The sequence below is a fragment of the Colletotrichum graminicola genome, assembly GCF_000149035.1.
Source record: "Colletotrichum graminicola M1.001 genomic scaffold supercont1.47, whole genome shotgun sequence".
Lineage (NCBI taxonomy): Eukaryota > Fungi > Ascomycota > Sordariomycetes > Glomerellales > Glomerellaceae > Colletotrichum > Colletotrichum graminicola.
Genome location: NW_007361051.1, coordinates 53969 through 66329, shown reverse-complemented (window position 1 = coordinate 66329; position 12361 = coordinate 53969). Strand labels below are relative to the sequence as shown.

The 12361-nt window shown below is 36.5% G+C and overlaps 1 protein-coding gene and 1 non-coding gene across 2 annotated transcripts; both read right to left on the bottom strand.

Moving 5' to 3' along the window:
- Positions 1-1611: 1611 nt before the first annotated feature.
- GLRG_09281 (uncharacterized protein) lies at positions 1612-1848 on the bottom strand (the record flags this gene model as incomplete). Its single annotated transcript, XM_008099966.1, has 1 exon — positions 1612-1848. One exon carries the CDS (start codon positions 1846-1848, stop codon positions 1612-1614), a length of 237 nt encoding a protein of 78 aa, XP_008098157.1.
- Positions 1849-4148: 2300 nt separating this feature from the next.
- On the bottom strand, positions 4149-4264 carry GLRG_12537. Its single transcript, XR_001139471.1, has one exon. It is a non-coding gene; the product is annotated as a 5S ribosomal RNA (ribosomal RNA).
- Between the last annotated feature and the right edge of the window lie 8097 nt (positions 4265-12361).

Sequence of the window (12361 nt, the reverse complement as noted above, 5' to 3'; positions counted from 1 at the left end):
TATTAAAAGGTAATATAGGCAGCTAGATTATCCTCTTAGGCTTAGGATAAGTGCTGCCTATCTTTAAAGGCAGTATTCCTGCTTTACCTGCTAAAGTATTAATACTAAAGTGTTATATATAGTATACCTTATCTATAAGTAACAGCCTAGAGGCTATACTACCTAGACTGTATATCTAGGAGGGCCTGTTAGAGCTTATCTTTGGAATATTGCTTTATAATAGTTTAAAGAAGGTATCCTGAAAAAATGGCGTTATTTGGCGATAAATAGCAATTGTTGTGATAGTTTGAAAAAGGTAGTGGTGTTAATAAAGGAGGGGAAATGCAGGAATTTCGGGTGGTTCGGATGCGGGGGTGGTTCGGATATAGGGTGGGGGAGTTAAGCAGAACGAAGTATGAGATTGTTTGCTTCGCCAAGACTTCGTAAGCAGATAACAAGCCAATCCACATTGAAATACCATACCAAGGCCTTTCCAGAATTAGTATCAATCGATCTGAGGGTTTATATGGAATCTTGGAAGCAGGGCACATCTTACCAGAGAAGACAGAGATTATAATTGGAGTATGTTACTTGGTTCTTTCCCATAGGGGATGGAGCGATGTTCTTCTATTGCTCATGCAAAGTAGTCCCATGCTGTAGAGCCATTGTGGCCACTGCCGGCTCTCCCAGATTCAGTGACAGGGCTCTCTCATCAGGAGTTGCATGGCCCAGGCTATTCCATTCGGACAGAACTTTCTTGTTTCGGTATCTATCTCTGGGTTCAAGCCACAGCCGTTAGATTCTTAACAACGGCTAGCAGCACTGCTGGAGGGAGGCTCACTTTGAAATCGCGCATCTACAATCCAGGCGTCCCGCCATAGGGGCTGAGACCCATTCGTAGCGGATGGTAAATCTGGAACAGTGCTGTTTTCTCACCCAATACAATAGACTTCTGTTTATCCGACAGCATGTGGTTTAGCAAACCTTAATCCTCGGGCGGTTTCATAGTGCTGGTAGGGAGCGTATGGTGGCCATGACCGTGTCCATGGAGGCTGCTAATACTCTCCTACGGGCTGAGCTGAATAGTGACTAAATTCTAATATTCGCAAAGAATGAAGGCACCGCGGCACTCATTAGTGCGGTCACGGTTATGAGCTTATTTCCAGGAACAACGAAAAACTCATGGTCACTTCTCAAAATTGTATTCTTTGATGAGCGCAAGAAATCCATCTTGAGACAGCGCTTTATTTTTGATGACAACGCCACCAAGATACCGCGGCATCCACATATCACTAAGTTGGATATTCTCTTTACTGTAAGCTGACAGACTCTCAGGCGAGTCACCAGTTCCCGAAATTTGTACGATTTAGAGCTCCGCTGACATATGATCATCTCATAGGTGTCGCAGACGAAGCTTTGGCTGGATTCGCTCCTTACTGTTGTTGCGCTTGCCCCTGGTGGTGTACTATGGGTATACGCACTAAAGATTGTAGGCAACTCCAACTATAGTCGTTTGGAGCCAAACCTAATAGTCACCATCGGCAATAAATCTCTATATTGCTGGTTATAGCTGCTGAATATGCTAGCCATGCGGTCTTTCTTCCCACCCGGGCTCTCTGCTCTCTTGCTCTCTTAGTTCAACGTGGCAATCACGCTGCAATACATGCTGGCAGGCTGGGGGTTGTACTGACCGATCTCAACCAGCAGAAAGTCCTTAGCTTTCTTCCATTCCGTGCCGAAGTCATACTCGGTTGCGCTTTCTGTTTCGCTGCCTTGCAGCAGCGGCGTCGTCTCGGACACAACATGTGACTTTTGTGCAGCTGGGGCTCGAACACTATCCGCCTCTACATTGGAACGTTGACGAGCCATGTTGGCCAAGGGGATAACGATGTGATGCGTAAGGAGGTTAGAAGTTACGAAACAGAGGATGTTAACTTGTCACAAGAAGTCTGCACTGCCGGTGAACGAGCCAATCTGCTATTTGGTGCGCTGCAGGGGGATCGTCGAATTGGAAGCAGCCCCGGAACCTTTAGATGAGTATCAAGTAACCCCACATCAGTTAGAGCCTCGAGCAAACAAGCTGGACAAGATGGATCGACATTTGACCACCGCATGGAGCTAATCGTTGGATATGGTGATACAGGTACGGGGATGACAAGGGTGACCCATGAGACTTGCGGACGAGATTTTGAGCTTGCCCGCCCAACTTTTGCGCAAGAGCGTATCTTTACCAACATGCCAGAACCATGCCATTGCCGCCAGAAATCTTAAAAATAACGCAGTCAAAATTATTAAACCGAGTGGAGATTGCCTCTACTCAAAAGTGGCCGATGAGTGTCTGTAGATTGTGACCGGGCTCACGCTGAACTCAAGGTAATGCAACTCAACGCAACGTAAGCTGTTTGCCCGTTCTCAGGCCACCCTTCTGACACTGGGAGCCATGTGAGATAGAGCTGCAAGAGATTTTGGCGGAGCCGCCCAAGTGTGAGCATCACATTCACTCCTAGGTTTGCCTTACAGCAGCCTTGTGTTCGAGCTAGCTGCCAATAACAAGGTCGAACTGCCGTCATGAGAATTGGACCTGGCAAACACGTCTCACCGACGCTGGCGCAGCCTTTTGGCCGCTTTTACTGCCGTTAAACTCAGCCTCTGCGTCTCGTCGTCCAACTAGTCCTCACGGTACAGGAGGTCCAGACCTATGACCGTAGCGGCTGTGACACGGAAGGCTGGGTACGTCCAAATGGGTATCGTCAGCATCTCGTCTCCTGCGCCGCTGCTGCTCACTGTAATCTTTTCGTGTCGGTAGAGAATGGTCTACGCAGCCGCCGCGCATATTGCGCGCGTCCGAGATAGCTCGGGTAGGCGAAACGAGTGCCATAGCACCAGCCAGTGAATCATGATGATCTTGTCCGCTGCCGATATGGCCAGGCTTGATTGAGCGACGGGGAGTCAGCTCAGAGTTTCGCTCCTCTCCCTGGGCGGCTCGCGAAGAAGAAAACTTGGTATGAGCTCCACCACCAGCCGGAACGTCTTGTCATTGTCAGGATCAGCCGATATGTTTCGACCAGAGGCGACGATCACTCATGGACCCAATCCATCGAGGAGCCGTGGTATCAAGAATGGGATCCTCGCTAACACACGGTTTACGAGTTGATGGTGGAAACAGAGCCATCCTGGATGATCATGTCCTCATCGTCGCAGTTGATGGGCATTGGGGTTCTGTAGTCTAATGGGCGGATCACTAAACCATGCCGCGGTTAGCCTGACGCTATAGCGAGAGAAGCAATTCAAGGAACTGGGAGAGTACTGTACGTTTGCGTGAATGGGATCGGGAAATGATCCTGAATCGTAAGTTGCAGCGAAAAACGGCATCCAGCTTGGTTCTCGATGGTATTATACATGTCGACATTCGTGCCGATCGTTTTGGCTTGCTTCTCCTCCCAAGTAACATCCAAAGTGATCCGACATATGTTCACAGAGAGAATGATTGCATGAAGTCGAATGGCGGCTTCTACTAGATCGGATCGGCGCTGGGGAACTGAGTCGCGATAACATCACTCATATCGTCTGGTGCATCGACGCAGATGAGCTGGGCATTTCGCTCGCGGATCGCGGCACAGGCTCTGGCAACATCCGGAGACTACTCGAGGTTCGCAGCCAGGTCGTGCAGGAAGCCAAGCTAATCACGACGGTCTTGAAGAGTTCGTGTCGTGAATACCTGCTCACGCAAGCAGTTTTCCGACAGGCTGACGCAATCTGGAGCACGGTATCCTCTTGTGGCATCGCCTCTTTGCGTGAGTACGTTCTGCCAGCATCAAGCCTAGACCGTCGTGCATTGCTTCCGCTGTACGTCTCCACGCAGTAATCACGGCTGTAATGGGGCGATGACCTAAATCGACCTGGTGTACTGTAGATACACTATCACAGGAGGCTCGTGTATGTGTGGCGGTTGTCGTCAGCCACACCACGTGCCATGTCACATGAACGAGCTCGAGGGCCCCCTTTATATGGGCCCTCCACCCGGGAGATTCATCTTCCCACAATAGAAGCCTTTTTCACTCATTCGTATCTCCCTACCTGCTGTGTGCTCTAGCTCGTGAGATACACCTACGTGCGTACTTATGTTAGTAATGATGATTTGATTGTTGCGTGTGATCAAAATGGCAAAAAGCATACAACACCAGGTATTCGCTGGTCGAAACCGACCCAACTACTAATCCGGCCCTCACTGGCTTATCTATGGGAGAGCGGACGGGATCCCGAGTTTTCCAGTGGGTATGGTCGTATATGACCATCATATCAAGAGATTTTGAATATCAATGTTGATGGCCACGCGCCGCCTTCGTCCCAATCAGCCTGCACGTTCTACCAAGGCACCGCATCCCGAGAGAGCAGATGAGGAGCATCAACACGACAGGCCTTGGACTCCCTACCAACAACGCAAAATACTGCAGAGAACCTGCGCTCTTTTCACTGAAACTTCATTTGGGCCAGCGATCATGCCTGGCAGGCGGTGAGTAGGAAAGAGGGAAGATACGGAATGGTGCATTTGACGTTGTGACGGGAAAGGTAGGAAGACGATGAAGCAACCTCGTGCTGTTTGCCCGTACATTTTGCTATTGAAAAAGTAAAACCTTGTCCCCTGTATTTCGGAGCCTGAAAGGACGACCTCAAGTGCGCCACGAACCAACTCCGCCTCGGCATCTTCATCCTCCTCATCGTTACACTGCAACCAGCCCAATGGCTACAAGGACAAACCCGTCCTTAATTTGCCTTAACTCTACTATCAGGTGAAACTTTCCCAAGGGGGACTAATTCGGTAGCAGTGAGCTGGATCAGGCTTCTTTGGTCAAACTCCATGGCGTTTGAATCTGTCTGTGGCATTCGTTAGTATGCATTCATTGGAGTAGAAGGTGTCTCTCCCGGATGCGTCGGTCAACTTCGAAGAAACATCGAGGCTCGGCATCATCGACGGCATCCACAAGCTCGAGACCATATTATTCGTAGCCATTGACGGAAGTTCTGACGATTAGAAGTGTTATGTGATGCAGAACATCCTAGGCATCCAGATGAGCCACCGAAACTGGATGGGTGCGCCTTGCCCACTTCCACGGCCTTGAGTTCAACACCGTCCATGAGGACGCCCCGACTAGGGAAAGCGTTGATGTACCGAGAAAAAGATTGCAAGCGAGTCAGTGATCGAACACCATGCTGCATAACGACCAGGCTGAGAACGCTGGCAAAACCCCAGGATGAAGATCACTACAGCAACTTGCCTTATAGCTGGTCAACTGCTACCGCCCTCCGTATTCACCCCTCGAGGAATGGGTAAGGTTCTTTGCCCTTATAGCTCTAGAACTTCTTAACTTTTGGCCCTGACTACTATCTGTATTGCTAATGCGTCGAACACAGCTCTGATGCAGCACTGGTCCAGACACCTAGCCTGAATGCTCTTTAAATACTTAACCCGAATGCTTCGCAAACACCAGTACAAGTGGCTCTCGAAAATTACACTGGACTAAAGCGATGCGGCTCGAGGCAACGTAAAACGGACGAGTTGAGAGATTTGGTCCCGAACTTTGGCATCCGTCATCTATGAGAGGTCGGGTAACGATTAAAAATATTTGCTTTACGCAGTTGGCACAAAAGGCAAGGAACAGAGCGGCGTTTCTGTGTTCCCAAGACCACAGGCCCCTGGGTCTCCGTCAGCGTATAATTACACACCAATGACGGATCCGACCGGTCGGGGCCGTCAAGACCAGCAAGAAGTTCGTCCCAGATCCATGTTTGATACAGACAGAACATTGCCAAATATATAGTCTGCACCGCATATCGATAGCTCGCCCATGAAGAAGGCGGGCCAGGCTTTTCTGGACCTTGGTCCCCTCGTTTGTTTGGCTGGGCCCTACAACGCTCGGTATCCCCAGGACAAGATGGCTTGCTATTGGGGAACGCGTCTCGGATGTCCTGGAAAAGACAACTCAAGCAGTAATCGCCAATTCTCCTACGTCAAAGTCCACCTCAAAGACCACTGTAGTAATGAGATCTGCCCGCAGACTTGAGCTTCTAAGAGAGCCGTTCTAGTCTTCGTCTTGGTTGATCGCCTTGACTATTTATCTCAGTCCTTCGTATATGGAGGCTAGCATCTGATAAATCACTATTGATGAGACCCGTTGGTCTCTTTGGCTGCAGACATAACCTTCTCTCCTTTTTATTCCTCACGTTTTGGAACTGTTAGTTCCTTGGCGTGCACTACACTAAGAACACTAACAGACACATTACTTGCGTCACACCCTTACCCCCTAATGCCGGCCTAAGGGCTGGCAACACCTGCGTTGCGCCGGCCTGGCCTACAGCTACTAGCACGCGTAGTTACGCTTAACTCTAGCCCTTCTAAGGTTACTAAAGGTTCCCTAATAAAGCGTAAGAGAGTTAAGTTCTTCTTACTAACTGTTATAATAATCCTATTATTACCTCTAGACGCTACGCTCTTAAAGCTTTTAGCTAGCCTTAGATTAAAGCTAGGGATTAATACGTCTATATATAGACTAATAATAAATATAAGTTAGAGAGAAGATACCCCTAAAGACACTCTTAGTAAGATTACTAATTTAAATAATAGCTTTACTTATATAAGGAATACCTTTATTAAAGCCCTTTAGTAGCCTCTTTAGCTACTATAAAAAGAGGGAAAATATAACTAGGTAGTTAGCTACTATACTAATCTACTTATTAACGCCCTTAGTAATAGCACCTCTTACTAATAACAGCCTTAGTAAGGCTAGTAGACCTAAAAGAGTGTTAAGATTAAAGGCTAGCTTTACCCCTAAGAAGAGACTATAGCTTAGAAGATAATAAAGGGACTAGGCACTTAGGGATTTATAGAAAGTAAAGAAAATATATAAATCTAATCTTAGTAATATAGTACTACTATAAATAGATAACTATTTATCTAGATCCTAAACGCTAAAGTCCTTACTTTTACTATTTACTAAGATGTTATTAAAATCTATAAGATTTAAGATATAGATATTAAAAAGATAACTTAAATATTAACTAGTTATACTATTACTTTAGTAAGTAAATAAATAAGACAGACTATACTTAATTACTACACTTAGCTATTTAAATAGCTTAGCGTAACTAGTATTAATAAAATATAGACCTAGACTTTTTACTACGTTAGAGAAGTCTTAAGATATATATATAACTACTAAGGAAATAGAATTAATATAACTAATAATATAATAAAGATAGAAATCTAGATAGTAACTAGATATATACTAAAATAAGACTATATAATAAAGTAGATAACCTTTAAGATAAATAAGACCTAGATTATTACCCTAGAGACACTAGTAAAGCTATTTTACCTTTTTAATAGTATATTATTATAATAACTATATAATAGATATAAGCTCTTATAGTATATAAAGTGTTTTAACTAGTATACTAACTAACCTTATGTTATAACCTAATAAGTTATAGGCTATGTTACCCTACCTAATAAGCAGACAATAGGTAGTAGTAGTATTTATATAAATAAAAAATAAAGGATAGATAAATAACTCCCTAGGAACAAAAGAACTATAGTATAAGTTACGTAAAGATAAAAAAGTAATTATATAATAAAGTAATTACTAGTAATTATAAAAGTAAGCGCTTACTAGTATCTACTAAGCGCTTACTTTATATAAGAATAGTAATTACTTATAACTATTAGTTAATAGGACTATTTAGGGAACAGCTAGGACTTATATATAAAATAGACTTAAATACACTTAAGGATAGACTTCTATAGCTTTTTAGTAATTAACTTATAATATATTCTTTAAATACTTTTTAGTATCTAACCTTAGTAATTTAATTAATAAAAGCTATATAAGCTACCTTTATAACTATTAACTATATAACTAATTACTAGGTAATTAATAAACTAGTAAGATAATAATTACTATTACTAAGTATCTCCCTCTACTTACTATTAGTAGAAACCTTACTACTTAGAAACTAGCTATAACACTTTAATTACTTCTATTAAGTAAGTTAACCTTAATACTTACCTAATAGTATTTTATAATATTTATACCTAAGATAACCCTAACTTCCTCTAGCTCTAAAAAGAACCTAACTACTCTAACTAGAAGCCTAAATAAAGAAATAAAAGACACTAAAAAATTAAATAATAAGCTAGACTTTATTTAAGGTATATATAATAAGATCTAGTAGTATATTAAATATAATAATAATAATATAGCTTAAATATAAGCTATAATTAATAATATTAGTAAAAGACTAGACACTAAAACCCTTAAAGTTAGCTAGCTATAGAATATTATCTATAACACTATTACTTAGCTAAAAGATAAAATAGCTAAAGCTAAAAGACTAAATAAAGAAGTAACTACCTTTAAAGGTATAGTAAATATTATTACTACTTTAGTTAATAGACGTTATAAGCTTAAACTTAACTTACTTAAAACCTATAATAAGACTAGTAGATAGCTAAAAAGATTCTTAATTTAAGTTTATATTTATTAGACTTTTTATACTACTAACTTTAAAAGTAGGACTAAATAAGTTATTTATATAAGAACTTTTTTATAAGGAAAAACGCTCTCTTAATATAAACTTTATTTAAAAGAATTTCTTAAGTATAATAGTAACCTTACTATATACTTTTATAAGACATAAAATATCTTTAGAAGTATAACTAGCTTTATAAAGGCCTTATAGTTACTATTTTAAGATTTAAATAAAAAGTAATAGGCTAAGTAAGACCTAGCTAGCTTATAATAAACTAAGTTAGCCTCTTACTATATAGCTAAATTCTAATAACTAGCTACTTAATATAATATTACTTAAGAATTATTAATCTTTACTTTTTACTAAGGACTTAAGGATAATATTAAGGATAAACTTATTAAGATTATTAACCTACCTAAGGACTTCTTATTTTATATTAAACTTACTATTAAAATTAATATATAACTCTTTAAGTAATATAAAAAGTAAAAAAAAACTTAATAACCTAGTGTTAATATAAGTAAAAAGTACACCTAAGGGCTTAAATAGCTATACTAGTAAAATAAAAAATAAAACACTTAGTAATAAGTACGTAATAACTACTTAAGTACTACTTATAAATAATATATAAGACTTATAGACGTTAGCGTTACTAAGAAATAAGACTAGTAACTAGTATAAGATATTAGTACTATTAAATACTATAATTATAAAAAAATAAGACACTTTATATAAGACTATAGACAGCTAAAGAGGCTATAGTATAAAACCCTACCTAAGTATACTAAAAAGGCTAGTATAGCTTAAAAGGAGACCTCTTATAAATAACTCTTATAGACTACCTACTATAATAATAACTACCTAACCTATAAGGATAGTAGAAAATAAGTAAGATAGTACCTAAAGAAACCTAAAGGCACTAAGGTAGCCTAATAGAAATAATTTATAATAGTTAATATATATAAATTCTATAACTAAGTTAAGGTTAAAGAAACTATAGAAACTATTAAGAATAGACTATATAAAGGCACTTTAGAAGAAAGCACTAGTGCTATAACCTAGGCTAATAAGCCTATAGATATCTAGTAGCTTAACTAATAGACTATAGTAATTACCTACTAGTATAGTAATAAAAGGAAATAAGCTATAAATATATAAAATAAGAATATTATTATAAAACTTATAGAAACTTATAAATAACTAAAAACCTAATACCTTAATACCCTTAGTATAAAGAAATTAAAACTAGTAAAAAAGTAACTAGAATAATAAATAGCTACTTAAGGGAACTATAACCTACTAAGGTTACTTAATAAAAACTATTTATAAGAAATTACTAAAACTATTATAGTAGCTAGAAAATAATAACCTTAAGAAGTTAAGGACTTTAAGGCTTAAAACTAATATCTTATTACTAAACTAATCTAGATATAAGACGCTATATAAAATAAATAGGATTAGCTATATATAAAAAAGACTTTAGATACTTTTAGTAAATAACTATAACTTTATATTAAAGTATAAGGTAACTACTAAAAATAATAGTAATTAGAGTAAGACTTAAAGTAAACTATATATAAAGCTACTAGCTTTAGTATATAACTAACTAAGATTATTACTATAGGTAAAAAAGCTATTACTTACTAAATTAAGATATAATAAATAATCCTAGACGTTATAAATAAAGACACTTAATAACTACTAAATAAGTATAATAAATAAATTATTTATAATATAATTAGAACTATAAGGTTACTATATAATAAGCTATATTAATTTAAATAATAAGTTAAGTATAAAATAAATATTAAAGAGAAGCCTTATATAATAATAAGAATCTACCCTTAACTATATTAACTACTAGTATAAAACTTTATTAACTAAAAGCTTATAAGTAGCCTTAACGCACTTAAACTTACTTAAGAATTATAAATAAAAGTATATATAACCTTAGGACAAGCTAGAATACTAGTAGTTAGTAAAAAAGGACTAGAATTCTTATAACCTAGACTTAGGTTCTAAGAACCTACTTTAGTATAAGAAAATAGTTCTAATAAAATAAAAACTAGTAGTAAAAAAGAAAGTAATAAAGAACTCCCTTACTATAAACCTATTCTACTTAGTAAGATAAAATAAAAAGTAGTAAAATAACTAATAAGATTAACTTAAGTAAACCTAATTATAATTAAATAAACTAAAAAAAAGACTTAGTATATTTAATAATAAGCTAATAATATACTATTATTATTACTACTTATAAATAATATAAAGACTAAAGATAATAGACCTTATATTCTATAGATTAATATAATATATATACTTACTAAAACATATAACTATAATTTTTAGGAAATCTCTAAGGAAATAAATAACTAAACCTTTTACTTCTATAGGACTAAAGATATTAATATTAAAGGAGAACTTATTATCTTAAACTAAGAAAACCCTAGGTTTAGAGATTATAAACACCTAGCCCTAAAACACCTGCTATATAGAAAAATATTCTAGATAAACTGTATTTATAATAAATATAGTATATATAAGGAAGCTAAAGGAATTAATACCTTTTATCCTTAAAGGATAAATAATATAGTAGCACCTTAATACTATATAAATAAAGAACTATAGTACTAAAAAGTTAAGGAATATAAAAAATAAAATATTTATCTTAAACTATACTTATAATACCTAGTAGTATATATAATAGGCACTACTAGACACTAGTTAAACTACTACTATAATAAATATAAATACTACTATATAGAAAAAGTATAAATATAGTAAATATAAATTAAGAAGGCTAGGACCTACCTAAATTAGCTAAAAAACTTAAGACGCTAACTATAAGTAAGGTATAAGTAGCTAGAAGATAAATAAAAACCCTATACGTTATAATAATAGAAGATAATAGTTATGTCTTTATATAGGTCTTACTAAATAAATAGCTTACTTAAGTTATAATTAATAGTAAAGTATAAGTAAACTTAATATTACCTAGATTAGTAAATAAGTAATAAATTATATAGATCTATAAAGAATAACTATACCCCCTATAGATAGTTAAAAGAGAATAAGTCTAGTATAGTAAAGGAATTATTAATAAGGAGATAGTATACCTCCTAATAAATATTATAGGCTGTAACTAATAACTTAACTTTAATATTACTAATATAAGAGGATTTAATATAATATTAAGAATTCCTTAGTTAAGGAAATATAAGCTAGATGTTAGCTAGAAGTCTAGCTAACTTTAGTAGAGAGATTTAACTATAAAGCAGCGTTACGCGCTATAACCCCTAAGTAAATTAGGAAAATAACTAAAGTATATAGCGTTTATCTAAAGGATTAAACTTATAAAAAATAAGTGATTTATATTTATAAATAATAAATAATAAGAAAAAAGAAGACTCTTAGTAATTCTTAAGATCTATTAAAAATATAATAAACTATTTACTAAAGAACTAGAAATAGGACTACTAAAGTATAGTCTATATAACTATAAGATTAAGCTATTACTAGGGACGTAACTAAAACTTAAGCTAATTTATAACCTTAACCTAACTAAATAAGAAGCTCTTAATAAATAGCTAAATAATAACCTTAAGAAAGGTTATATTAGACTATTAGACTTACTAGTAAGATACTTTATTCTATTTATACTAAAGAAGAATAGTAAATTATAACTATATATTAACTATTAGAAACTTAATAATATTACTAAGAAGAACGCCTACTTACTCCTACTTATCTTAGAACTATAAGATTTACTATATAAAGTAAAATAGTTTACTATCCTTAATCTTAAAGAAGCCTATAACTTAATTCCACTTTTGGAAGAAGATAAATAGAAAATAGT